Here is a 26,876-nt window from a genome sequence, read left to right on the forward strand (position 1 = left end):
ACTAAACCTCAATAAAATTGATTTTTTAGAAGAGAAAATGGAAGGACTGCTAAGAACAACAAAAATAGTATATTAATTCCTACAATAAAAGAAGAAAACCTGCTGGGATTTTATTTGGGGTTATGTTAAATCTGTAGATCAGTTTGGGGAGAATTGATATTTTAACAATATTAAATCTTCCATTCCACGAATATGGTATGTCTCTCTAATTTATCTTAGTAATGTTTTCTTGCTTTCAGTGTCTTCACTTATGTTTTGATGCTATCGTAAGTGATATTTTTACTCAATTTCCATTTCTAATGGTTTCCAGTGTGTAGAAATACAACTGATTTTTATAAATTGACCTCATATCCAATGATCTAGATGAGTTCACTTAGTTCTAAAATTTTGTAGATTCTTTGGATTTTGTAAAGAATTTTGTACACAATTCTTTTATTCATTTTATCACATTTCTTATCACAATTCTTTTATCACATTCTTTTATTCATTATTTAAATAATGACAGTTTTCCTTTTCCTTTCTAATTTTTATAAACTTTACTTCTTCTTCTTGCAATATTATTCCAGCAAAGACAAAAGTAGATTTTTTGATAGGTATTTGTATCAAAGTTTTGCAGAGAAACAGAACCAATAGCAGAGACATATATGCGTGTGTGTATATATCCTTGTGCACATATATTATCTATATATGTATATACTAGGTGTACATATATATGTGCACACACCTACACACTAGATTATGTATTTATTTCTTCATTTATTATAAGAAATTGGCTCATGTGATTACGGAGGCTGTCAAGGCCCAAGATGTGCCGTTGGCAAGTGGGCAAGTTGGAGCCAGGAGATCTGGTGGTGGGTTCCAGCCCCAAGGCAAGCAGGTTCAAGACTCATATTATTTTTCTTCTTTATGCAATGAATTATGTAAATTATACTAACTGGCTCTGGATGTTAAATCAACTGTGTTTTCCTGAGATAAGCCCCTTGGTCATAATAGGTTATTCTATTTATATATTGCTGGGTTCAGAACTTTGTTTCGAGCTTTTGCACAAATTTTTGTGAATTAGGTTGGCCTATTATTTTCCCTTTTTTGGGGGGTGATGTCTTTCTCAGGGTTTTCGTGTCCACAGGGTGACCAACTTCTTCTGACTTTTTAGGGGGCTTTGCAGGCTTTAGCATTGAAAGCCCCCACTCCAGTAACCCCCTCAGTCCCAGGCAAATCAGGAGTCTGGGCCACCCTAAATATCCGTGTTAATCGGGCCTCCAAAATGAGTTGAGAAGTATTATTATTTTTTTTCCACTTCTCTGAGTTTTTGTAAGCTTAGTGTAATTTCTTTCTTAAATATTTGAAAAGATTCATCAGCGAAGTCATTTGGGCCTAAAATTTTCTTTGTTGAGAAGTTTAAAATCATGCATTTCATTTATTTAACAGATATACGCGTATTCTTTGTGTTTCTGTTTTATTGAATTGTTTTTTAAGGAATTTGCCCATTTTATCTAAGTTGTTGAATTTTCCGGCATAACGTTGCCAGGTTTTCTTTATTTTCTTTCAATTTTGTTACATAATTTTCTGTGTAGAGATCTTAAAGTATTTGTTTGATTATTCCTAGGCATGTGATAATTTTTAAGGTCCCCATAAATGATATCATTGAACATATTCATATTCATGCTCTTTGTTGCTGGTAAATACTATTGATTTCATATTATTGTACATTGACCTTACATCCAGAAGTCTTTCTTGCATAATTCATTATAATAATTTATCTTACAATTTTAAAGATATTCTATGTACAAAAATAATTTTGTCTGTGAATAATGATAGTTTTATTTCTTCCTTACCAGTCCTTATGATGTTTTAAATTTCTTTCTGTTTCCTTCCTTTCTTCTTTCCTCCCTCCCCTCCAAATTTCCTTCTTTCTCTTCCTTCTTTCCTTCCTTCCTCTTTCTCTTTTCTTTTCTTTTTGGCTTTATTGCACTCGTTTGGACCCTAAATAAAATGTCGAATGGATGTGGTAAAAGTGCACCTTCTTGTGTTGTTCTTCATCACAGACGAAAAGGTTTCAGTGTGTTGCCACTAAATGTGAGCTTATTGAGTTTTCTATAATATCTTTCTTATTGTATATATTAATATTTAAGGTGTATACAATGTGATGTTTTGATATACTTATACATAATGAAATGGTTGCTATTGTTAGCAAATTAACATATTCATCATCTCCCATAGTTACCTTTTTTTTTTTTTGTAATTATGATCCCTAAAATCTGCTCTCAGCAAATTTCTGGCATTCGATGCAAAATTATAACCATAGTTCTCATGGTGTATCTTAGATCTCTAGACTTATTTGTACTACGTATCTGCAACTTTGTACCCTTGGTCAACATCTATCTCCCCGTCTCCTCTCCCCCATCCCTGCCCCACACCTGGTGACTGTCATTTTATTCTCTATGTATTCAACTTTTTAAAAAATTTCAGATATAAGTGGGATCATGCAGTATTTGTCTTTTCCTGGTGTATTTCAACCCACATAATGTCCTCCAGGTTTTTTATCCTTTTTCTTTGAGGAATTCAAAAAATGAAATAGTTTCATAATCAAATGATTTACCTCTGAATTTGAAAGTCTGGAAATAGACAAAACTTGTTAACCCAGAGCAAAAAAGGTAGAACTGGGGCCTGTAACACAGCCCCTACTCAAGCATGTTTTTCTCTTCTAAATAATAAACTCGTTTTTGAGCAATTGTGTCTGTTTATAATGCATTAAAATGTAAAATGTTTCTTCTTCTCTTTTCCCTTAAAGAAAAAAAAAGAAATCCTATTGGTGTAAGGCAGGAAATGCCCTGTCTAGCTTAATCCTTTCTTCATAACTTGAGAGGTTCTCTTCCAAGCCCGACAGGGAAAAGACCAGACCTTCCTGGTGGACGGTTCTGCCTCAGTTCTTAGAGAGAACGTGTCGGGAACCCCAGCGGGGTGCAAACGGCCACCCGAACTTCACCCCACTGGTCCGACACCGCCACAGTAGGATGCCCCTTCGTGCCTCTAAGCCACCTCTCCTGATAAAACACCCCGGGGTGGGGGCCTGTGTGCAGAAGCCCCCCGGGCCGCTGAGGCTTCCGTGGCGTGGAACATGACGTGTCCCCCTGGAGTGTCCCTGTGACGATCACCTTCGGGTTCTCCGTCTTTTGTCTGCAGGGCGGCTGCAGGACTGGACTCTGGGGGCTCCGTCACGGGGAGGGGCAGCCCCCCACCCACCCGAGGAGCTCCCTGCCCTCTGGCTGGCGGCTTGCTGCCGGCAGGGCCTCGCTGCTGTTTTAACTGAAAGGAGAAGGCCCGCCCGGTGTTTCCGCACAGGCGTGCTCACCTTACGTACTAATTAAAGGGCTGCCACATCTCCCCCTCCCGCTCTCTGCAGCCCTACCACCCAGGGCTACCTGATAGTCGCCCGCAGATCGGGTTACGCGGCCGCCCGCGATGATAATGCCATCAGCGGCGACAGTGGAGTGGACAAGGCTGAGTGACTCGGGGAAACTACTTCCCGGTCGGACTGACCTGTTGGCGGCCCGCTTCCCACCACGCTCGTTTTTATGATGAAAAAGGAAATCGTTTCTGCTTTCCATGATGGGAGATCCAGAAATGGTGAGTACAGCGGGCGTGGGGGGAGAAACTCTTCTAAGAGACGGACCTCCACCCTCCGTGGTGACCGCGGCCTGCCAGCCAGGCCCGTTTGGGAGGGGACGTTCTCCCCCAGGCTCCGTCTTCCCGAGAGCGGTTTTCCATTTATCCTCGGTCTTTCCATAAAGATGACCTACACCACCTGCCACATGCGGATGGTCAACGAAAGAATTAGCCAGGGCTGGGGGCGGTGGCTCACGCTTATAAACGTAGCACTCTGGGAGGCCGAGGCGGGCGGATTGCTTGAGGTCAGGAGTTCAAAACCAGCCTGAGCAAGAGCTAGACCCCGTCTCTACTATAAATAGAAAGAAATTAATTGGCCAACTAATATATATAGAAAAAATTAGCTGCATGGTGGCTAATTAGACAGCATGGTGGCACACGCCTGCAGTCTCAGCTACTCGGGAGGCTGAGGCATGAGGATTGCTTGAGCCCAGGAGTTTGAGGTTGCTGTGAGCGAGGCTGACGCCATGACACTCACTCTAGCCTGGGCAACAAAGCGAGACTCTGTCTCAAAAAAAAAAAAAAAAAAAAAAAAGAATTAGCCAGAATCCGAGGCCGAAATGGCTCCACGTGACCTTGTTAGTTCCCTGAGACAGTCTCAGGGAACTGAGCTCCCTGAGCTATTCTTGTGGTTGAAATAAAATAAACATTTTTAGTACAAAACTCTTGCTTAGATTTTACTCTGACTGTGTGGAGCAAAGTTTGTTTCCAACGGCTTAGCGGCTTCCCTCGGAATTTCAAACATTACGAGCGGTAGCCGTGCAGGAAACGCAAGCGGATGGTCCGGTATCCGTGTTGACACGCTTGTTGGAGCCTCCGCAGACGTGGGCGCAGCTTCCGGGAGAACCACGCCTGACGTCCGGGAGCGCGAATCGGGATTTAATTGGGAACGTTCTGCCGTTTCCTCGCTCCCTCCGCCCTCTCGGAGTTACTGGGAATGACTTGGGAAGGCCTCTGGTCCCCCTGGCGAGGGGGTGGGTGGAATTCTCTCTCTTGCGGGAAACAGAGCTGCGGTGTCGCTCCGGGCCAGCCGGCCGTCCCCGGCCACTCCTCTCCTCGCTGTGCCTGGGGAGGACCGGGCGCCTGGACGGCTCGGATACTTGCGTCCTGAATTAGGTCATGCCCACGTGAGCCGGGAAAGGGCTGTGTTTACGGGAAGCTACTAATACCACGGCCGTGGGGCCCTGCCCTGGTGCCAGCTACGGTTCCGGGACTCAGACGCTGTGTAAGTGTCGGTGCTGCCTGCGCCACGGGGGGCGCTCCTCGTGTGCAAAGAGTCGGGTTTACGTGGGACAGACAAAAACACTCGCAAAAAAGAGATTTCGGAACTAGCTTGGAAAGTGATTTCACCTTCTGAAGAGTAGTGACACAGTACCTTCTAAATGGTAAAAGCATCTCTCCCAAGCTACGCTATTCCGCTGATTTTAAGACCGATTGGAGAAAGAGAAAGTCATTGTCTCGGCGGAATTAGGTTCCTGGCGTTTTCGTTAACTCTAGAAGCTTTTCTGTTATCTGAGGCGGTTCGGACAAAAACGCGCTGTCACTAGACGAGGGGTTTTTGATGAATCGCTCGGTACCGGATGCACTTTGCGTGGATTGTCGGGTTTCGGAGATTTGAAGTATGGCAAGGGTGCATCTGACGCCAAAACCGTAAATGGGGAAACAAACGCTTTCTGTTCTTCCTCGGCCCAGGAGCTGGAGGTGGAGCCGAACCTCCGAGGCCCTGAGATAGTCACCATGGGGGAGAACGACCCGCCCGCGGCCGAAGCCCCCTTCTCCTTCCGCTCGCTTTTCGGCCTTGACGACTTGAAGATAAGTCCGGTTGTGCCAGGTAGGTGGAGCCAGGCGGGACCCTGCGACTTCTGCACGGCCCCCATCTAGGTGACGACTGTGGCTGAGGGTCCCTGCGGGGGAACTATCGCCCCGATGTCCTTACACCCACAGGCGGGACGCCTGCCCTCCCTTAGCTATGCCGAATCTCAGGGAGGAGGCACGGCGGAGAGGAATTGTTGTGCTCAGCCCTTGCCAACTCCCCGAAGGCAGCTGTTTTATTCTCTGGTTGGAGGTTTTCGGAGCTTGGGGCTCCACAGTCTCCCTGGTAAATCCCGGAGCAGGTCAGATTCTGGTCAGGAAATCCCTGAGCCTTCCAGGAAGTCGTGAGAGGCAGGGGCCACCCATCCTTCCAGAAAACTTAAAATAAACTGACTGCTGCCGAAGGTATCAGAGGCCTAGAGTAGAATCCAATGGCAGGAGACAACAGTTGTCCTGGCAACTAAAGGAAGGAAAGTTGTTTTTGCAAATGAGTCACAAGTGCTTGGTAAAAACCGTGGGATTCCCAGCGACCCGTGCACCGGGATCTTTTTGGCTAGACCCTACCCACACTGGTCGCAGGGAGCCGTGGGCTTGTGGGTCCCGGAACTGAGGGACTGGGTGCGGGCAGAACGCCGGCACCCCGCGGCTCAGGGCAGGGGCAGCATGGCGGCTCTGCTGAGGCTGCAGAGGGCACGGGCTGGGGCCCCCGTAACAGTTTCTTTTAACCACCTGGACAATTGACGTGAGGGGAGGCTTGGAAAGGCTGGGAGGTGGGAGAGAGGTTTCAAGTAAATGAAAAGATGCATGATTTTAAAATATGGCTCAGAATTAGCATCCATGCAAAATGAAAGAAAAAAATATTCAGCAATCACCTGACTCCCCAATCCTACCTGGTTTTTACGCCTGATCGTTCTCTTCCTGTCTTTGCCTGTACGTGTAGTTTCATGCATGGTGCAGACATGGACAAGCGTTTTCCCACGTGCCCTTTGGTCTTTATAAACACCTTTTCTTATGGCAGCACAGACATCCCATAGAGTAAATGTGTAATTTGATCATCGTTTGACCTCTAATTGTCTCTACTGTTTCTATAATATAAATAACGTGAATTTGAATAGTGACATACGTATTCCTTTCCCCTAATTTTTTAATGACTTCCGTAAAATTAATTCCTAGTAGTGGGAAGGAGCAAAACTTTTCCTTTTAAATAACACAATGTGTTGTTCATTAGAGAAATTTAGAAAATACAGTTGACCGAAGAGACTTTTAAAAATTACGCACAATCACACCGTTTCTCAGGGATAACCCTCCTCGTACTTTATTATCAGATTTCTTGCCTCTTTCTATTTACATATCTACTTTCCCTTTGGAAGCAACATATGCTATTTGTACTGTTTTGAGGCTTTTTAAAAAAATTAGCAGTATCATGTTCGTGTTTCCATGGCATTAAATGATTCGATATTTTTAGATGTTGATGAACTACGGCCCACGGGTCAAGCCGCTGCAGATCGCGCTGTATGGAAACACAGACCCTGTTTGTTCGCGCGCCGTCTGCGGCTGCTTCCGCCACGGCAGCAGAGCTGGGCAGCTGGGACGGGCATACGGCCCCAAATTTAAAGCTCACGTTGAGCGTTACTAATCCATTCGACATTTGAGATGCTCCCAAACCTGAAACGTTTTGAGCTCTGGCAGGACGCTCCGAGGAAGGCTCACTGGGGCGCTTCCGATTTCGGACTTTGGGGCTAGGAACGCTGAGCCAGTGAGTGTAATGCAAATATTCCGAAGTCTGAAAAAAAATCCTCAATTCAGAACACTTCCAGCCCCAAGCATTTCTAATAAGGGACACTCAGCCTGCGCGTGCTGTCTGGTCCTTCACAGAAACAGGCGGCCACCCCCTTCCCGTCCCCGTGACATGCTAAGTGTCGCTGTAGGTGTGGCACCGCTTGTGTGCATCATGTGTTGTGCCACCCGCCCTCTTTGCCGGTCATTTGGGCTGTTATAAACGCCACCCTTCCAAGTGTCCCCGCAGGTAGGAATTCGTGTACTCCTATATGATGGCATTTTAGGGTAAATTCCTAGAAGTGGAATCGCTAGCTCAGAAATTTTTATCTGTTCCTAAGCTTTCTGGTACATAGTTCCAACTGCACACACCAGAAAGTTTGCGCGATTACACCCCTGTGGGCGGTAGGTGGGGGGTCCGTGTGCTTTCTCTTTGGGTGAGCCGTGGCGAAGCTGGCATGTGGTTACGTCCACTTCGTGTGCTTGTCATGTCCAGAGAGGGTGACAGTTTCCAGCCCTGCGGGTTTGTCACTCGCATTCCTTCCCTGCAGACGTGCTGCACACGTTGCTCTGATCCCAGCGTGTCCCGGGACATGGCGGTGTGGGGGCTGCAGCCCCGGGGGCAGCATGACGGATGAGCAAAAGGGAACGGATACCAAGTTCCCAATTAGACGCCAATGCTTGATTCTATAGTTTGGAGTCACTTCCTCACTCTAACTCAGAACAGCTGAGTGAGAAAAGGCCGCGCCCGGGGCCCCCGCTGATGTTCTGTGCGAGGTGGAGGCCGCCGTCCCCATGGAGAACAGTGGGTTTGCACAGGCTCCTCCAGGCCGGGCCTGCGGGGGAGGGGGAGGGGGGGAGGCCTCTCTGCTGACCCCGGACTGCAGGAGGCTGCCCTGGACTGCAGGTGGGCCGTCCTGAAAGGAGTCGGCCTCTGACCCTGAGTTAAAACAACCTTCATTATCATGGTGTCATTCCTTCATTCATTCATTCATCCATCCATCCATCCATCTGACAGTTTTGTCCGGGGCTGCTGTGTGCCCCGTGCTGCTCCAGGTACCCAGGACAAGGACGCAGCCTGACCAACCCCCTTGGCTGCTCAGTCCTGGGGCGGAGTCGTCTCACCTGCCTCGCTCTGCACCTCTGGTCCCCGCGTCCTTATCTCTGTCTCCTTCTGCCTGTCCTCTCCTCCCCCCTCCTCCTGCTCGGGCTCATCCGCTGTCCCCTCTTTCCACTTCTCCCCGTTTTCGTCCTCAGTGCTCCTCCTTTTGGGGCAGCCTCTAGTGATATTGATCATTTCCTAACCACGGGCTTGCTTGCCGCAGGAGAGCCATGGGTTCCCCGAGACAGGCGGGCGAGCTGAGGGAGCAGAGTCTCAGCTCTGCACACCCAGACCGGGGCCAGCCTCTGTCCCCCGCCACCGCGTGGCCTTGGCAGGCTTGTCTCCCCTCCCCGGATCCCACACTTCCTAATTTTTAATGAAGGCAACCTAGGCATAGATATATTTTCAGGCTTGATGAGATCATTCTCGTTCTCCCTGAGAGGGAAGGGTACCGGTGGGGATTCTCCTGGCCGCCCGGGAGGCTTGTCCTTCTGGGCATCTCACCCCTCGTCACGTACCGTTTCCCGCCAAGTCTGCCCGGGTCAGTGGGCAAGAACTGCGAGGGGTCCCAGGTGTCACCCTCCTTGCGAGCTACAAGTCAGTCTGCTGCAGTTTCACGGATGCCGGCAGGAGGCCCGGGACTCCTGGGTCAGAGACAGAGGACTTCACTAGCCACGGCACAGCAAGTGGTGCGAGTGTCCCGTGTGTGCCAGTTGTCCTAACCTTCCCAGTCCCACCGAGGCCCGTGGAGCAGCCCACATGGGTGTTGCACATGCAGGCAGTTTGAACCGTAACTGAGTAACCCAGAATTAAGGGAGCCCTTCCTTTTATAACGGGCTGTAAGCAGCCTCGTGCGGACTTTGCTCTGCAGGGTGACATGATGTTTGTTAAACCGGACGGTAAACAAACCTGCCTCTCGCTCCGGCGGGAGACCCTGTCTGTCTTCCGAGGCTGTTTGCTCTAACTTGTCCTCCAAGAGATGATCTGGACCAACGGCCGTCAGTTTCTCTGTGCACAAGCCCTGCCAACGTCCCGCCCTTGGGACCTCTCTGGGTGACCCCGGCACTCCCTCTGGCTGCCAGGACCCTGTGCAGGGTTGACGCCCTCCTCCTTGGGGACAGGTGCGTCCTTGGACGTTGGAGTGCTGCTTCCCCTGCGTCAGTGTCCTGGGGCTGCTGAAACAAAGTCCCCAAAACTGGGTGACTTAGAACAATAGGAATTTATTCTCTCCCAGTTCTGGGGGCCAGAAGTCTGAAACCCAAGGTCACACTCCCTCCAAAACCTGCAGGGGACCCTTTTTGCCTCTTCCAGCGTCTGGCCGTTTGCTGATAATCTTTGGCTTGAGGGTGCATCACTCTGATGGCTGCCCGCATCCTCACACGACTGTCTCCTCCCTGTGTCTCTTCTCGTCATCTTCGCTCTGTGCATGTTTATCTCCGTGTCCAAATTTCCACTTTTACAAGGACTCCAGTCACGTGGGATTGGAGCCCACCCTCACAGCCTCATCTGAGGCTGAACTTGCTTACTCCGTAAGGACCCTCAACTTAGCTCCAAGCGAGATGACAATCTGAGGTCCTGGGAGTTTGGACTTCAGCATATCTTTTGTGGGGGACACTGTTCAACCCATAGCAACCCCCCCAACCCGGGATGGGCAGAGCCGGGTCAGAGGCGGGGAAGGAAAGCCTGTCTCTGGAGAATGTGCTTTGGCAGCTGGCCCTGCTCTACCCGGGGCGGCTTTCTCTGGGCGGAGGCGGCTCTGTACTGAGGGGAGGGGGCGCGCAGCTAAGCGCACGTTTTGTGCCGAGCAAAGTCCGGGCTCGAGGCCTTCTGCTCTCGCCCCCTCTCTGGTGTCCAGATGCAGACGAAGTCGCCGCGCAGATCCTGTCGCTGCTGCCTCTCAAGTTCTTCCCCATCATTGTCATCGGGGTCATCGCGTTGATCCTGGCGCTGGCCATCGGCCTGGGCGGTGAGTGCCATCCATTATTCAGCAGGCTCTCAAATGCCCCTGGCGTGATTAAACTTTCACAAGCATTCCCTGGTCTCCCAGCCGTAATTACGGGCAGCAAACTCCGACCTTGAGTCTGCCGACCTTGAGTTTTCTGCGCCTGCTTGAGCGCCATGCGTGCGAAGCCAGCGCGGGCCTGGCCGAGGAGGCTGGCCATGCTGGAGGCTCGGTCGCCAGGGAAGCTGCCCGGTTAGAAGCGTCCAAAGGCGGCTGATGAAATAGGATCCCGAGGGTGGGAGGGGGGCCCCGGGCTGGGGAGGAGACAAAGAGGCCCGTTCATGGGGCGCCAGGTGCGCCAGCCATTGTTACCATAAGGTGCATGGGGCTTTTGAGAAAGTGAGTCGTTTGGACGGAGGGTCTGTAACAGGGAGCAATTTCCCTTTCAAATAACTGGACCTCCCATGAGTCTCATTTGTCACCTGCTTGGCTGTGTGGTCCCCAGTTCACTCGCTTCCTGCCCAGGGTTAGAGCAAACAGGGCGGCCGCGCCGGGCTCGGTCAGTGCTGCTTTGCTGGCCGGCTCGGTGGGTTGGCCCACAGCCACCGCATTTCTCTCTTGACCCTAAGCCCTCCGGAGTCTAAACTCACCTTGAGCGTGGCTCCCGGGCCAGGCCACTTAACAAGACAAAGTGGGGCACAGCGGCCCCACCCCCTGGAATTCAGAACAGAAATCGGGCTGAAGGGGACGGGCGGCCGACCGGGGTGCGGTTTCAGTACAGGTTCCATTACTGATGGGCACGCTCACCGCCACGCGGCAGGTGGACGGTAGCTAGCGCTGCGCACTGCAATGCTCGCTGGCCTGTCTGCCCCCTCCCCTTGCTCAGTCCACTTCGACTGCTCCGGGAAGTACCGGTGCCGTTCGTCTTTCAAGTGTGTCGAGCTGACGGCCCGGTGCGACGGGGTCTCAGACTGCAGAGACGGGGAGGACGAGTACCGGTGTGGTGAGTCCACGGCTCTGCGGGGACGGGGGGCAGCAGACCCAACCCCGAGCCTCCCGTCTGTGGGCTGGGTCCACGTCACCACCATTGTCACGCCCTGTCCTCAGCTGGGATTTGACTGGCTCTCACCCCAGGAGCTACGGGGCTGGGCATTCGGGGGGCCCTTACCTGGAGCCCACTTCTCTTGGGGAGATGGCACGGCCATAAGGCGGGAGCCCCGGGAAGTTTCTCGGGGTCTAGCCAGCAGGAGCTGTCCCTGCCCCGGGGCCCGTGGCTGCCGTGGACGGGGAGAGGGCCGGATTCGGCGTGAGCGGGCTGGGGAGAGACCCCCCCCCGGCATTCTCCGGGCCCCCCTCTGCTAACGGGCTTTCCCCGCCAGTCCGCGTGAGCGGCCAGAGCGCCGTGCTCCAGGTGTTCGCGGCTGCCTCGTGGAGGACCGTGTGCGCCGATGACTGGAAAGGCCAGTACGCGGAAGTTGCCTGCGGCCAGCTGGGCTTTCCCAGGTAAGCTGCGGAGCGTGGCCCCCGCCCCCGCCCCCGGGTGGGGACACCCAGGGAGATAACGAGAGGGAAGACGGCCACGGCTTAGCGGGCGCCGCTGGGTGGTTTAACACGTCTCCGCGTCCCCTCCTGGCAACCCTGCGACGCTCGCCGTCCTCGGTTCGCAGATGTGCAGACCAGGGCCCAGACGGGCCAAGGGACTTGCTGGACTCACACGGGACAGACGGCGGCGTGCCGCTGGGCGTTCTCAGGGCCCGGCCGAGTCTGAACCCCGGTGCAGACTCAGCCAAGCTACGTAGCTGGTGCCTCGGTTTCCTCCCTGAGAAAGTAGGGCAAACCCTGCTTTCACTTTCACTTTGCACCCTCCACGCAAACGTGCAATACGGAGCTTCGACGCTGGAAACCAACCCCTCTCGCTCCTCCCTCTACAGCCTGCAGGGCAGCGTCCCGGACACGGCCCGCGAGCGGCTGTGGTCACTTGGTGTCCACGCACGCCTCCCGGGAACCCCAGAGAACCAGCTGTTAAAAGTCAGAAATGTGGTGAAAACACGACCATTCAAAACAGTCGTTAAGCAACACGTAGGAGAAAGAACTATCGCAGCGGGCTTTTCACGTTTCAGGATTTGGTGGTGCTTGTGTGATCTTTTTGCATCCAAGCGACACATTTTTGCCCAGATACAGTCCTTCTCCTTCCCTGGCTCCTTCCGTCCGACTTCATACGAATGCGTGTGGCCGTGGGTCCCAGAACACCTCCCACACTCCTTTTTGCTCTTGACCCGGAGTTCAGGGCCGGCGGGCCTGCACCCTGCCTCGCGCCAAGGAAAGGGCGTCACCGAAGCCACGCTGCTCTGACTCGGCCTCCGAGATGCGGCTTTCAGGTTCGGTGCACCACGTTCTCAGCTCTGCTTCTCCAAAGCCGGTGAAGCCCCACATGCCCTCCTGGGTCCCCGAGACCTGGCTCCTCTCACCCCACGCCGACCCGGGTTAGAAACCAGCTGCAGTCCAGGTTCGGCAAGCACAGCAGGAAGCACCCACACAAATGCCTTCGAGAATGGCGTAGACTTTACTCCTCAAAGACAAGGAGAAGTTGTTTATGTCACAGACGGACGGACAGCCGAGAGCGTCCTCGTTAGGCATTTCTGCTCCCTGCCAACCCTCTGCTCAGACGCACGGGCGTGGGGAGGGGTCCCTTTCGCTTTCCTTGTCCGCCCCGTTCTGTCCTGGAGCACAGGCCACCTGCCCTGGGTGGGTCCCGGGGCCTCTCTGCTGTCACACGCAACACTCAGCTCTGCACCCCCAGCCGCCCGCAGTGAGGAACCCTGGCCTCCCCGGGCAGCATTCGGGGCTACCCTGCCGTGTGACAGCTCTCAGGTCGGCCTCCACCCCAGCCTGTTGCTAAAATGTCCCTTCCTGCGTCCACAATGCTCCCCGCTGGAGAAGTCCAGGCAGGGCCATCTGTGCAGCCTGCCACCTGGGCGCCTCCCCTTCCCCGCCGCGGCCGTGCTCCTCTCTCCCCTGCCTGGGGCTTCGTTTCCAAGGGTCACTTCTGCGTTCTGCTTTGCTCATTCTTCCCGCCTCACTCTCCGAAGCTCCCTCTGTGATCCTGTCTGGTCCACCACGACCCGTGCGAGGTGTCAGTGACTCACAGACGACCGGGACCGAGGACTGCCCAGCCGGGTCGCTCCGCTCGGACCCCGGTGCAGACTCCGCCAAGCCACGTAGCTGGTGCCTCGGTTTCCTCCCTGAGAAAGTAGGGGGGACACTAGGCCCTGCTTTGAAGGATCGTCGTGAGCTCGAATGGCCTTGTGGGTGTGGGGCGAGCTGGCACGTGGGCGCACGCCTGAGGCTGTGGTTGCCGCTGTCGTCACTGCCACCGAGAGACCTGGACAACGGCGCCCGGCTGTCCCAGCAAGGCTGGCCCTTCCACGCGGCGCCCGGCTGTCCCGGCAATGGCTGGCTCTTCCACGCGGCGCCTGCACGAGGGCGAGCTGACCGGGCCCTGCGAGGGCTGCGGAGGTCGTCACGGCTGCCTAGACTGCGTTTCCTTCCAAAGGCGGAGCTGGCGGGACGTTCATTCCGCGCACACGTCCCCTCCGCACCCATGGTGGCCTGCTGAGACCTGCTGGCAAGGGGCGCGGTAGCTGGGGACGCGGGCCGATGACCGCACCATGCTCTGTCACTGCACGAAGACAGGGGACAATGGCCATTTATCCTCCACCTCGCGACTCTCCAAACATTCGCTACCTTAGACAGAAATGGCAGCCGCTCCACCCCGCACCCCAGCAGCGCCATTTCCGGACGCGTTAGACACCTGCTGGGGGGCCTGGCGCCCCGAAGCGCCTCCTCGTGCGTGTTCGCCCCCGCCCCCCACAGACCCAGAGGCCCCGTCCTCCCTGACCGTGTTCTCGGGGTGCACGGCATCCCCGCCTTGGGGCCCAGCTGACACCCCGCACCCAGTTCTGCGTCCGCGGCCCCCGGACGCGTGTCAGGCCGTGCGAAGGCCATTGCAGCCGAATGGGTCAAGGCTGGGACCTGACCCCTGGCCCCAGGAAATGGTCCCCTCCTGCGTGGCTGCATGCCCCCCGGGTGGGCGGGCAGGGCCGTGGCGCGGGCGGAGGCGGAAGGGCCCAGGCCATGCCAGGTGGGGACACGGCTAAGGTGAGGGGACGCTATTCTACTGGCAAAGGGGCCTGCGATGGTTTTGGGGGGACGAAACGACACCCCCGCGTGTGAGCCCCGTGCGACAGGGAGCAAATTTAACACACGGTCTGTGTCTACGTGCCTGCAGCTACGTCAGCTCCGACAGCCTCCGGGTGAGCTCGGTCGAGGAGCAGTTCCAGGAGGACTTCGTGTCCATCAACCACCTCTTGCCAGACGACAAGGTGACGGCCCTGCACCACGCCGTGTACGTCAGGTGAGTCGGTGGGTCGCCGGGCGGTGCCGCCATCCGCCCTGGCGTGGGCCGCCTGCCGGGTTTGTGGGGCCGCGCTCGGCTCCACGCAGACTCGGGGGGCAAAGGGGACTGCTGTCGCAGGACACGGGGCAGGTGGCCGCCCAGGTTAGAGGGGCAGATGCGCCAGGCGGGGGCTCGAGAACCTACTCCCATTGTAGGCCACTGAGGCCGACGGGGACAAGGCAGGAGCTGGGGTACAGGAGTGACCGTGCTGCACGCGTGATGTGCGTGTTCTCGCGCCAGGCGGCCCAGGATGTCTGGGGAACGGAAGCAGCAAGGGTCGGGAGGGAGGGAAAAAGAAACGGAAATTAAGAAAGAAGTTTACCCTCTTTGTTTACTAAGTACTTTAGCATGCCTCCTTCATTTTACACGTTTCCCCCAACAACTCACGGGGCAGGTAAAGCCAGGTGTCCTTAAATAGCAGTCAGCACCTGGGGCGGAGCAGACTCACCTGCCGAGCGCCGGGCCTGGGGTGGGGGGCAGGTGCGGCCAGTGTCCCGAACGCACGGTGCCTGCTCTCTTCCTGACGCCTGAGCTGTGTGTTCCCTGCTCTGGGAACAGGCTTGCCAGTCTGTCCGTCGGGGAATGGACAAGCGCCCGGGACGCCCGGGGCAGTCGGGGGGCAGCTCCCCCTGCCTGGAGACACAAGCTTGCCCCTGCGTGATGAGGCTGAGGCTCTAAGGGCAGGAAAAGTGACAAAGATCCGGGGACCCCTCTCCCTTCACTGAGATCAGCGCATGCCCTGGTCCCCATCCCCCGTGTGGGGCAGGAGGGAGCGTCTGTCATTCTGGGGCAGTCACACTTTGCTGCCCTGGAGGCGTCCTCTGGGAGGTGTGTGGGTGAAGCCAGGCCGTGGGGCCCTGGAGAGCGGGCCACGCCGTCCCCTGGGCATGCCGTGTCCCCCAGGGGCCAGGATGTGAAGGACACTGGGTGAATCGGGCGTGCAGTGACATGGGTTTATGTTTATGTTTATACCTCTCCTCACTCCCACGGTTCGCTTCGTTTTTCACATAGACTGAGACGGCAACCGATATTGCAGCGTGGGGAGAACAGAGTTTACTTTTCCGTTACCCCAAGGTGAAGTGCAAAAAGAGCGCTTGCTCCCCAGGCCTCAGCCGTCTCTCATGCAGCCTGCTTTCTTCCCCCTGTAGGGAGGGATGTGCCTCGGGTCACGTGGTCACCTTGAAGTGCACAGGTAAGGGTTTCTGCGACGCAGAGATCCAACGCCCAGGCTCCTGTTCCCCGCCCCGCCGCCTCTGAGGACTGCCCTGAGTCCCTCCCCTCCGGGTGCCAGCGGGGAACTCTGCGCACCCCCCACCTGGCAGAGGGGGGCAGCAGTGTCGGCCCCACTTGTCAGGTGAGGGAGGCAGCTAGGGGTGACTTCTTAGCAGCATATAGGACCCAGGTCCGTGAGTCCTGCCACTCTATCCCTCTCTCCTTAAGTTTGTGCAGGCCCCAGGGTCGGGGACAGCCCCCTTGTTCATGCCTGGGAGGTGAGTCCAGGTGGCAGGGGTGGGGTCAGGAGAGGTGGGGGGGGGTGCTGGCTGGCACCTGTGGTAGTGAGGCAGGGGGCGGCTCCTCTGGGGAGCTGTCAGGCGTCCCTGTGTGTTGTCATCACCGGGGAAGGGGCTGGGGGCGCTGCTGACCAGGCAGGGGGCTCTCTGCTCTGATGGGCTCTTCCCACTGCACCCCTGCAACACCCGCCTGTCCTCAAGTCCCCTCCCCCCCAGCCTGCGCCACTGCTCACCCCGGGGGCCCCATTGCAGTGCGCCTTAGCACTGCCGAGAGCTCTGGGCAGGTAGCAGCAACACCGGGGAGAGACAAGCAGGCCCCGGAAAAGTCTGCGGGGTCGGCCTGCAAGCCCTGCTCTCCCCCACAGCCTGTGGCCTGCGGACGGGCTACAGCCCGCGCATCGTGGGTGGGAACACGTCCTGGCCGGCGCAGTGGCCCTGGCAGGTCAGCCTGCAGTTCCAGGGCTACCACCTGTGCGGGGGCTCCGTCATCACCCCGTTGTGGATCGTCACCGCGGCACACTGCGTCTACGAGTGAGTGCCCCGACCCGGTCGGGTGGCGCCCGTCTCCCAGACCCCGGCCGGTGCCCGGGCCCCGTGGGGGTGCGGCCGACGCGGGCGGTGGGGGCAGGGGCAGGAACAGGCAGGCGGGGCTCCACCAGGTCACGCCAGGTGGACGGCCTCTCTGCTCAGCCCACACCCGCCACCGTCAGCTCACAGGGACTGCTGACCCCGAGCCTGTTTAAGGTTTTTAGACCCGTAGCTCGTACAGAAAAGTGTGGACTAAAGAAAAAAAAAATTCAAGCTTTTGAAGAGCTAAAGTTGGTTTTATTCAGCATCTGAGTGAGCACAGCAGCCCGGGAGGAAGCTTTCGGAGTGCTTCTGTCCCACTGCTCCGACGCGGGGTCCAGCTCACGGCTGTGCACGGCTGTGGCGCCTCCGTGTGTGCACATACGTCCAAGCGTGGGTGCGAGACCATGCCTGGCTGTAGGTCACTAAAGGGCATCTGCTTGTACGTGGCAGAAGCACAGTCCCTAACCCCGCCAGGCACTATCCTCTGTGCAGGAAGAGGTAAGATTGGGATCGGTTAGGACCCAGGCAAGAGACACTGGGGCCCGTGCTCCGAGCTGTCCTGTCTCCAGAGGGCTGTGCCCCTCGCAGAGTCGAGGATTGCGAACGGTGCTGGCGGGCAGGAATGAGCACACTGGCTTCGTTGTCACTTTGTCTCCCCAAAGTTAGAAAGAGTGGGGAGGAAGCTCTGGGCAGGGAAGCCCATCAGATAAAAGGCCCGACCTTCTTGCAGCTAATTGCGGTGGACCCTGGCACAGCTGAGACAGGACGAGCTGGTGCAGGGTGGGCAGGGAGTTGCAGGTCCCCCGTGGGGCACCAGGCATCTTCTTACACTGGCAGGAGCATAGAGTGTGGGGAAATGCAGGGAAGACTCCCCAACACAGCGGTTCCCCCGTTATTTTCACCTCCTGCTTGGGTTGCTGCTGGTAGAGAATGGGCCCTGACAGAGCCCCGCAGTGAGCAGAGCTGAGTGTGGGTTTCCAATGCCGAGAGGACTCCCGAGGGGCAGGGTGGGGCATGTCTAGGAGACATGCGTGTGGGTCTGTGATTCTGCAGGGCGTGGGAGCCGCGGTCGGTGTCCAGTGTGAACAGGCCAGGCAGGAGGGCCTTCTCCCGGCTCCCAGGATGCTTGGGTGAGTGGGGTGACGGCGGGGTCTCTGTGTTTACCTCCTGCTCTTTTGCTGCAGCCTGTACCTCCCCAAGTCCTGGACCATCCAGGTGGGGCTTGTGTCCTTGCTGGACAGCCCGGCCCCATCCCACATGGTGGAGAAGATCGTCTACCACAGCAAGTACAAGCCCAAGAGGCTGGGCAATGACATCGCGCTCATGAAGCTGGCCGGGCCGCTCACGTTTGACGGTACGTCTGGGTTCCGGGTGGTTCTGTTGCTTTCGTTTGTCTCAAGAGAATTGGTAATTACTTGTTGAAGCATGTTTGTGATGGCCGCTTTATAATCCTTGTGGGATAATTCCGACATCTGGCTCGCGTTGGGGCCAGTTGATTGTCTTTTCTCCTGAAGTTGCCACTTTCTGGGTTCTTACATGATAAGTAATTCTCCCTTGTATCCTGGACGATTTGGTTATGATGTTAGTGGATGTGGAGTCCTGTGTAAGTTTCCAGTGTTAGCAGGCAGTTGCCCTGCTTAGGTGCATTTTGTGGATCCTGGCCCACTTCCAATGATAAGTTAATTTTCGAGCTCTTGGGGTTCTACTCTGGTCATGTGCCACCTCCTCCCTGCTCCTGCCACCTGGAGGCAGAGTGTCCCCAGGCCAGACTTCCTGGTGCCTCTAGGTGGGGGACGAGAGTCACCTGCCCCTGGGGCCAGAGCACTTCCCCGTCCAGGTGCATGTTGTGACTGGGCCCTGCCAGCACCAGGCACCTGCCCGTGTCTCTAGGTGGAGGGCAGAGTCCCTGTCACAGCCGGCCTGGTGGTGGCCGTCTCCTCCCATTCCCTGCCAGGGCTGTGCTCAGCTGGCTCCAGACGCCTTGTTTCTTGGAAAAGTCGAGTCCTGTTCTGTGGATGTCACAAAGCCAGCAGAGAAGCCACACCGCACAGCACCTTCGAACATTCTGTAGGTGCAGACAAGGCGTGGCGAGCCCGATCTTCAATAAATAAGGGTCCTGTCCTTCCCGAGGAAGACGGGTGGCTTGCAGGGTGGGCAGGCATGGTACATACGGTGAACTGTCCCCTTACTGGAGCAGGTCCTGGCAGGAGACCAGCCATGGCGCCACCTGGCAGAGTCATCAGGGTGTTTATCACATGGCACACGTAACACTCTGACTCGCACATATCCAGAGAAACAGAGAGGAACTGTCGTGGCCGTGCTCGTTTGCTGACTGTTATTAATGATATTTGGTTATAAGGGACATGGTGCCAGCGCTTGTACTTTGACAAAAATCATCATAATGGGCCCTTTTGTTCCTTCTCCACCTCCCCATCGTTGCCCGGAAACGCTTAGCGCGCCGCAGGGCGTGTTCTCAGGACAGCCGTGCGGCACGCGTGTGACACTCTGCCTTTGGGGGGAGGCTCGTGGAACCCGGCCCCCAGCAAGGCACGCTGGCCGCCTCTGGGGGTGTCAGGACGACAGGAGTGTTCGTGGAGCCGAGCTCTGTGAGGCATTGCAGGGACCCGCGGTCTAGACTGGGGTGGCGGAGCCTGCCCCTCGCCTGGCCTGCTTGGCAAGTAGAACTTTGTTGGGACACGATTGCTCCCATCTGTGTGCCTGTCTCCCGGGCCACTCTCCCGGCCCCTGCTCTGCACTAACTGCTCTCAGACAACCAAGGGCTTGGCCTCTCCCTGGGAGGCCGTCTGCCTCCGCAGAGACGGACGAGGTCGATTCTCTGCGGCTCCTGCCTCAGTCGGGTTGAGAGTTTCCGTTTCCCTTTCACGCAGAGATGATCCAGCCCGTCTGCCTGCCCAACTCGGAGGAGAACTTTCCAGACGGGAAGTTGTGCTGGACGTCGGGATGGGGTGCCACCGAGGACGGAGGTCAGTGGGCTGGGCCAGGAGCTGAGATTCCCAGGGAGGGGCCTCCCCACCCCAGCGTGAGGGTCCCCCGGGAAGCCCAGACTCCCCGGCCGGGTGTGTGTGTGTGTGTCAGCCGTCGGAAACACACATGGGCCAGGTGCCTGTGGTCACACGTCTCGGTTCATTTTGTCTGGGACAGCGTAAAACCGCAGGCCTTCTGGGGCGCGAGTCCCGCCTTCCCCGACTTCCAGTGCTTCTCCTCCTGCCGGCCCTCCCTGCCTGCCAGCGGGGTGCGTGGGGAGCCCGGCCGGCCCCCTATAGCTCCAGCAGTCAGGGATTTGTGACCGCCGTGAAGAGCTATTTCCTTGCGGGACTTTGGAACACTTGTCGTCTCATCCTGCAAAGATCAAGAAGGGACAGCAACCAGATGGGCTGTGACTGCTGTGACGGCAACAGGAGCGGCCACGTTAGTAATGGCAGTGCCCACATGGAGACCAGTGCCATCCTCTGTCAGCGTGGACAGGACGCAGCCAGGACACCCGGGTCTCCCCCCTCACTCTCTGTGTTAGTGGGCAGGGTGTTATTTAACGGTTTCCCGCGGTAACAAGCCGGGGGCCCGGAAACTGGGGAGATTTACTCTCTCTCAGTCCCGGAGGCCGAAGTCCGGGGTCAGGGCTCTGCAGGGGTGGCCCCTTCCGGGCTCCCAGGGGAATCTGCCGTGGCCGCTCCGGCGCCTGGTGGCCCAGCGAGCCCGGCTCCCCTTGGCCTGCAGACCCGTCACTGCAGCCTCAGCCTTCGTGGTCATGTGGCGTCCCCAGGCTCTGTCTCAAATCTCCGTCCCCTTTGTCTCACAAAGGTGGCAGCCACTGGACTCAGGCGCATCCTAAATGAGGGCGACCCCACCTTGAGACCCTTGCCTTACTCCTATCTGCAAAGACTGTCCCAGTTCGGGTTATTTCTACAGTGGTGGGAGACGTATTTTGGGGGGTGGGGGCCACAGTTCAACCCAACGCAGGAAGCTCAGTATTTCTCTCTGGAGACCCATTCGTTGAGCCTGCCCCTGCACAAGGCTCACGGGGGCTCGGCCAGGCTCGGGGTCTCGGGGGCCAGCTCGCCCACACTCCGCCAGCACCACAGCGGGGCCCACGCCGGCCCAGGGATTCGTGGCTCTTCGTGGCTTGAAGCCCACCCAGGCCTGTGCCACGTGGCTGGTCGGGGGGGGGCTCCCAGCTCCGTGGGCACCAGCGCCCCTGGGAAGGGGAGGAGGTGACTGCACCCCCCTTTCCTCTCGAGGTGAACTCTGCTGAGTTCTTGCTGGAGACCACACGGCCCCCCAGAGTGATTCCAACTATGCTGAACTCGGAGGAGCGGGGGCTGGAGCCCCCTTTTCCTGGGAGGTTCAGGACCCGTCTGCAGGGTTGCCCATCTTCCCTCTAGCCATCTGCTCTGCCCCCCACGGAAGGTCCAACAAGCCCCTCTGCCGCCGCGGGCTCTGTCCTCGCAGCTGGCTGTAGCCTCCTGCCTGCACCGGGAGCTTCCCCGAGTGCCCCCCGAGTGAGCTGAATGTGCCACGAAACCGTGTGTCCCTCAGGGCAGCCCCGAGTGGGCACAGCTACTCGCTCATCTTGCATGCGGCTGGCCGCAGCCTCCTGCCTGCGCCGGGAGCTTCCCCGAGTGCCCCCCGTTGAGCAGAATGTGCCACGAAACCGTGTGTCCCCAGGGCAGCCCCGAGTGGGCACGGCCACTCGCTCATCTTGCGGGCACGGAGGTGGTGGGTGAGGGAGGTGGGCGTGTCCCCTGCCGTAAGCCTGTCGAGCGTGGGGACAACCGGGTCACAAGCCAGTTAGCTGGAGGGTTCGCTCCCTGTGGTCAGGTTGTGAGGCTGATCCACGCAGATGTACGTATTCCTCTCCTGTGGCTGCTGCGACAAAGGACTCCAAACTTAGTGGCTTAAAATGACACACATTTCTCACATTTATGAGTTATGGAAGTCAGGAGGCCAAAGTCATTCTCCATGGGCTGAAATCAAGGTGCGGGCGGGGCCGTGCTCCTTCCGGGGGCTCTGGGGGGAATCTGTTCCTGCTTCTTCCAGCTTCTAGAATCCGCCCGCACTCCTTGCCCGGCCCATCCTCGACCTTCCGGGCCAGCAGCGCAGCGTCCGCCCGCCTCCCTCTGGCGCTGGTCTCTGCCTCTGTCACCCCATGTCCGTCTCTGGCTCCTTCAGGGACCCCTGTGGTTTCCCTGGGTCCAGCCACACAAGCCGGGCCCCCTCCCCGTCTCGAGGTCTGTCCTCCGTCACACCTGAAAGTGTGAGGTGACACAGTCACAGGTCCCAGGGACGGGGACGGGGATGCCTTTGGGAGGACACTTTTTGCAGACCACCCACCCCGGCACCCCCAGGACTGAGCAGGTGGCTTCACGAGCCTCTTTCCCTTTGGTAACTTGGTTGTCATGACAGCTCAGCGCGAGGGTGCAGGCCAGGCCCTAGGAGGTGCTTTTGGCCCCTGTGACCCCTCCCCCTCCACTGCCACCTTAGGACAGCCTGTGGCCCTGCCACATGGCAGAGTGGCCCACACGGCTGCCGTGAGGGACAGAGTCCAGGGCTCGCAGTGCTGCGGATAGTCCCAGCCTGCGAGTCCCCTGTAGGGCCTGGCTGCCCCTGCCCCTGCGTCCTTGTGTCAGGTGGCACTGTGTTCTTCCCCTCGTCCCCTGGCCCCCGGCACACGCCCTCTGCACCCTGAGCTGGGTGTCCTCACGGCGCACTCCCACCCTTGCTTTGAAGCAGGCGACGCCTCCCCCGTCCTGAACCACGCGGCCGTCCCTCTGATTTCCAACAAGATCTGCAACCACAGGGAGGTGTACGGCGGCATCATCTCCCCGTCCATGCTCTGCGCGGGCTACCTGAAGGGCGGCGTAGACAGCTGCCAGGTAAGGGGCCCGAGGTGGCCTCTGGGGGCCACGGGGCAGGCGAGGCCGTGGCACGTTGACAAGTGCCCCGGCAGGGCCGTTGCCAGCCTTTCCCTGTGACTGGGCGAAAAGTAAATTTACAGGGCGTGGGGGAGAAATTTGCTCAAGATAGCAAGATATCACCCCCTTTCCTGGTGGCCGGGCCAGTGTTTACCCAGCGTCCCTTGGCGTGGGCAGGGGAGGGGTCCTGCAGTGCCCCCCTCCCTGCTCGATGCTCGGAGTTTGCAGGGGACCGCAGGGTGACAGGCAGGGGAGCCGGGATCTGGGCCTCAGAAAGCCACATGGAGGGACTCCAGCACCACCCAGCACTAAGCTTCTCCCACGGCCAGGCAGACCCCCGCCCCCGCCCCCCAGCCAGCTGCCCTTGACCCCAGGGGCTCAGCATCTGGAATCTGGTAGGAGACACGGCTGGAGGGACCAGCCCAGAGAGGCCAGGGGACCCCACTCCGGGGAGTGCTGGAGTCCGGAAGGCTGCTGGGCCTTCTGGAGGCAGAGTCATCCTCGAGCCTCAGATTCCCTTCCGTAACCTGGGTCACTCACTGTGACATTGTGGAGGGGGAGTTCCTGCCACCCTGCCTGTCCCCTGACTTTTGCTTCCCTCCTGCCCCAGGGGGACAGCGGGGGGCCCCTGGTGTGCCAGGAGAGGAGGGTGTGGAAGTTGGTGGGAGCGACCAGCTTCGGCATCGGCTGTGCAGAGGTGAACAAGCCCGGCGTCTACACCCGCATCACCTCCTTCCTGGACTGGATCCACGAGCAGATGGAGGTGGGTGTGGCACCCTCACTGGCTCACACTGTCCCTGGCACTCAGCTGCCAGCACCCTCTAAGCGCACCCCAGTCTTGCTATAAACAGCCAGCGAGTGATGGAGTCGTCAGGCCTGCAAGAGCAGCGGTTTGGTGGCTCCTGGGTGTCAGACACTTGGGCTGGAAAACAGACGTGGGCACAGATGATCCGTGGCGTGGCCCTGGCGGCGTGGCCCTGGCGGCGTGGCCCTGGTGGCGTGGACCTGGCAGTGTGGCCCTGGCATTCAGAGGAGCGGATGGGAAGGATGGAGGGGACTCTCGAAGCAGGGAGAGGGCAGGCAGCCAAGGAGGAGCCCCCGTGGGGACAGGATGGGTTGGGTGTGCCTGTGTGTGCCAGGAGGACAGGGTGGGTGGGGGCTGAGACAGTGGGTGGGGGGACGGGTGGGTGAGGACCCCACACACCCTCTGAGGAGCTGCCAGGGATGAGACAGAACATATGCATTTGGGGACTGGGGTGGCTCTGCCGCGGGGGTCCCCTGGAGGGGCAAGGCCTGCAGGGCCCTGCTCGGCAAGGCTGGCCTGGCAGGCCCCGGGCAGGCAGGAGGAAGAAGGGCCGCTGAGGTCCCTGGGTGCCAGGGGAAGGGAGCTCCACCGCCCTGCCAGCCCTGAGCGAGGGCAGAGGGGTGGAGATGGGCAGGTGGTGACATTCAGTGTGGGAGCAACGTGGGGCCTTGGGTGGGGGTGGGGGGGCTGGCCACTGTGGGGGCCCCAGAGGCACCCGTGCCTTCTTGTGGGCGCTCAGCAGACACCTGCTGCCTTGTCTCCAGCTGAGCCTCACGCCTGTCCTTGGAGCAGCGTCCCACGCGGCAGGTCCTCTCTCACTGCCGCTGACGAGTTCTTGGAAACCGTGACTTAGGGAATCCACGTACAGCAGGTCCTCAGATAATGTCCTTCCTTTCAACATAGTTTCGTTATAATGTGGGGAGAAAAAAAATTCGTTTCACTCTATGTCATTTCCCTTAGAGTCACAGTTTCCAAGAATCTGTGAAGGATGTTCAGCGAGTCCCTGTGCTACAGTGAGGCCACCAGACAGTGAGGCCACACACCCTCCCAAGTCTCCGTTCAGGCCCAGAGGAGGCTCCCCCACCCGGCCCTTGAGAGGTGCTCCGGGGGCTCTGCATTTAGTCGTTCCACGCGAGCATCAGTGTGAGGGTTTCCGGGGCTCCACGTCTGGTGGGGAATGTCCCACCTATTAGCTGCTGTAGCATCTGCATTTTCATCCGGCAGTTTCCTCTGTCCGGTTGGGGCTTAAAACAAAATCGTTCTGGCCGGGCGCGGTGGCTCGCGCCTGTAATCCTAGCACTCTGGGAGGCCGAGGCAGGAGGATCCGTCAAGGTCAGGAGTTCAAAACCAGCCTGAGCAAGAGCGAGACCCCATCTCTACTAAAAATAGAAAGAAATTAATTGGCCAGCTAAAAATATATAGAAGAAATGAGCCGGGCATGGTGGCGCATGCCTGTAGTCCCAGCTACTCAGGAGGCTGAGGCAGGAGGATCGCTTGAGCCCTCCTGTGAGATAGGCTGATGCCACGGCACTCTAGCCCGGGTGACAGAGTGAGACTCTGTGTCAAAAAAAAAAAAAAAAAAGAAAAAAGAAAGAAATCGTTCTGATGCAAACTGGAACTTGGAACACTGTCGAGTGTCAAGACTGGGAAAGGTCACATGTGAGTTCTGTGACAACCTCAGGGCAGGGATGAAACGAGCAGGGGCTTTTCCGCACCTGTCTGGGGTCCCACAGGGCTAGCGGCCTCCCAGTCAGAGGCCACTTGTCCCCAACGCGGAGAACAGCCTGGCACTTCTCCCAGGGCCACAGGCAGGTGCCCGCTCGGTGGCAGGGCCTGAGAGATGGCTGCGAGTGCCCAGAACAGTAACGCCTGTGCTTTCACTTTCAGAGGGACCTGAAAACTTGAACAGCGAGGGGACAAGCCGCCACTGCGTGTTCCCGCGGTGACAGAGACAGCCTGGCCCTCCCTGGCCCCCGTGTGGGAATGCGGACGTGAGCAGATGGCCTCCGTGCTCTGCTCTCTGTTACCCGTGGCAGAGCCGAGGGCAGCTTCCCTCACCCTCCACGCCCGGCACGGCTGCTTCTGACGCCTGTGACCTCTCGCCAGCCGCCGGGGCTCGGGCTGAAATGACCTTGGAGCTCTTTCCCACCTTCACTGAGAATGGAAGCAGGGCGCCTCCCAGGGGCTGCCCTTCCCATCTGTCCCCTGGTTTTCTCCACGGGGGCCACGCAACATTCCCGGCGAGACGTTCGGCAGTCTCATGCACAGAGCAACCCACGGCCGCCTGGCAGAGACGCGCCACCCGGAACCGCAGGAGTGCGCCACTGTGGACGCAGCCATCTGCACGTCTCTACCCTGGGGGCCAGGACCAAACCCACATGTTCTGCTCCCAAGATCTACTTCTACGTGTGGGGAACTTAATCTGTGGATGATTAGTTGTAAGGTGTATTATCATTATTTGTCTGTAGCATTTGGTGCTTGACGTACGTATCATTGTCTCTTGCTTCCAAAAAATGTATGTGCTCCGGGCTCACCCGTCGAGGGACACTTGTCACCCGTTTGTCGGGCTAGTTTGAACGGATGCTGATTGCATGTGTAGGTTGGAATTGTAAGTTTAATGCGGGAGGCTCCATTTCTTTGATCTCTTGTATATACATTGTGGATCTGGCATTTTTCTGTTAGACAAGGTTTCTCAGCAGATTAGAATTAACTCACATTCTACCCCAAGACTCGAGGTGAGTGAGAATAGACGAGGAGGCCGGGCACAGGGGCTCACACCTGTAACCCTAGGACTCTGGGAGGCCAAGGCGGGAGGATCATTTGAGCTCAGGAGTTTGAGACCAGCCTGAGAAAGAATGAGACCCCGTCTCTACTATAAATAGAAAGAAATTAATTGGCCAACTAAAAATATATAGAAAAAATCAGCCGGGCATGGTGGCGAGTGCCTGTAGTCCCAGCTACTCGGGAGGCTGAGGCAGGAGGATCGCTTGAGCCCAGGAGTTAGAGGTTGCTGTGAGCTAGGCTGACGCCACGGCACTCACTCTAGCCCATGCAACAGAGTGAGACTCTGTCTCAGAAAAAAGAAAAAAAGAACAGATGAGGTTCTGGGCTGAGACACAGCGCCCTGCCCTGGGGGCCTTGTGGGCAAGTGGAGTAGACGCTCAGAGGTCAGCAACAGGCCAGGGCTTCCCGACCTCCACACCCAAAACCTGCAGGGCTAGACGCCCCTCCTGGCTGGCCACACACCCTTGTGCTCCCCCGAACACACGTGTGACAGAGGAGTGTGACTTGGTAAGTAGCCATTGG

The 26,876-nt window shown here is 57.2% G+C and overlaps 1 protein-coding gene across 2 annotated transcripts; it reads left to right on the plus strand.

Moving 5' to 3' along the window:
* The first annotated feature begins 5,358 nt into the window (after window positions 1–5,358).
* Window positions 5,359–26,128, plus strand: TMPRSS3 (transmembrane serine protease 3). 2 transcript variants are annotated; one of them, XM_012779056.2, is made up of 12 exons: window positions 5,359–5,497; window positions 10,212–10,322; window positions 11,185–11,301; window positions 11,678–11,801; window positions 14,587–14,712; window positions 15,903–15,946; window positions 16,631–16,796; window positions 18,020–18,189; window positions 19,724–19,819; window positions 22,581–22,726; window positions 23,376–23,528; window positions 25,458–26,128. In XM_012779056.2, exons 1-12 carry the CDS (start codon window positions 5,404–5,406, stop codon window positions 25,473–25,475), a joined length of 1,365 nt encoding a protein of 454 aa, XP_012634510.1. In that variant the 5' UTR covers window positions 5,359–5,403; the 3' UTR covers window positions 25,476–26,128. The 2 variants fall into 2 exon arrangements, with proteins under 2 accessions (XP_012634510.1, XP_012634509.1); XM_012779055.2 differs by having other exon boundaries at window positions 22,584–22,726.
* The last annotated feature ends 748 nt before the right edge of the window (window positions 26,129–26,876 follow it).

This window comes from Microcebus murinus, chromosome 1 (genome assembly GCF_040939455.1).
Source record: "Microcebus murinus isolate Inina chromosome 1, M.murinus_Inina_mat1.0, whole genome shotgun sequence".
Classification (NCBI taxonomy): domain Eukaryota; kingdom Metazoa; phylum Chordata; class Mammalia; order Primates; family Cheirogaleidae; genus Microcebus; species Microcebus murinus.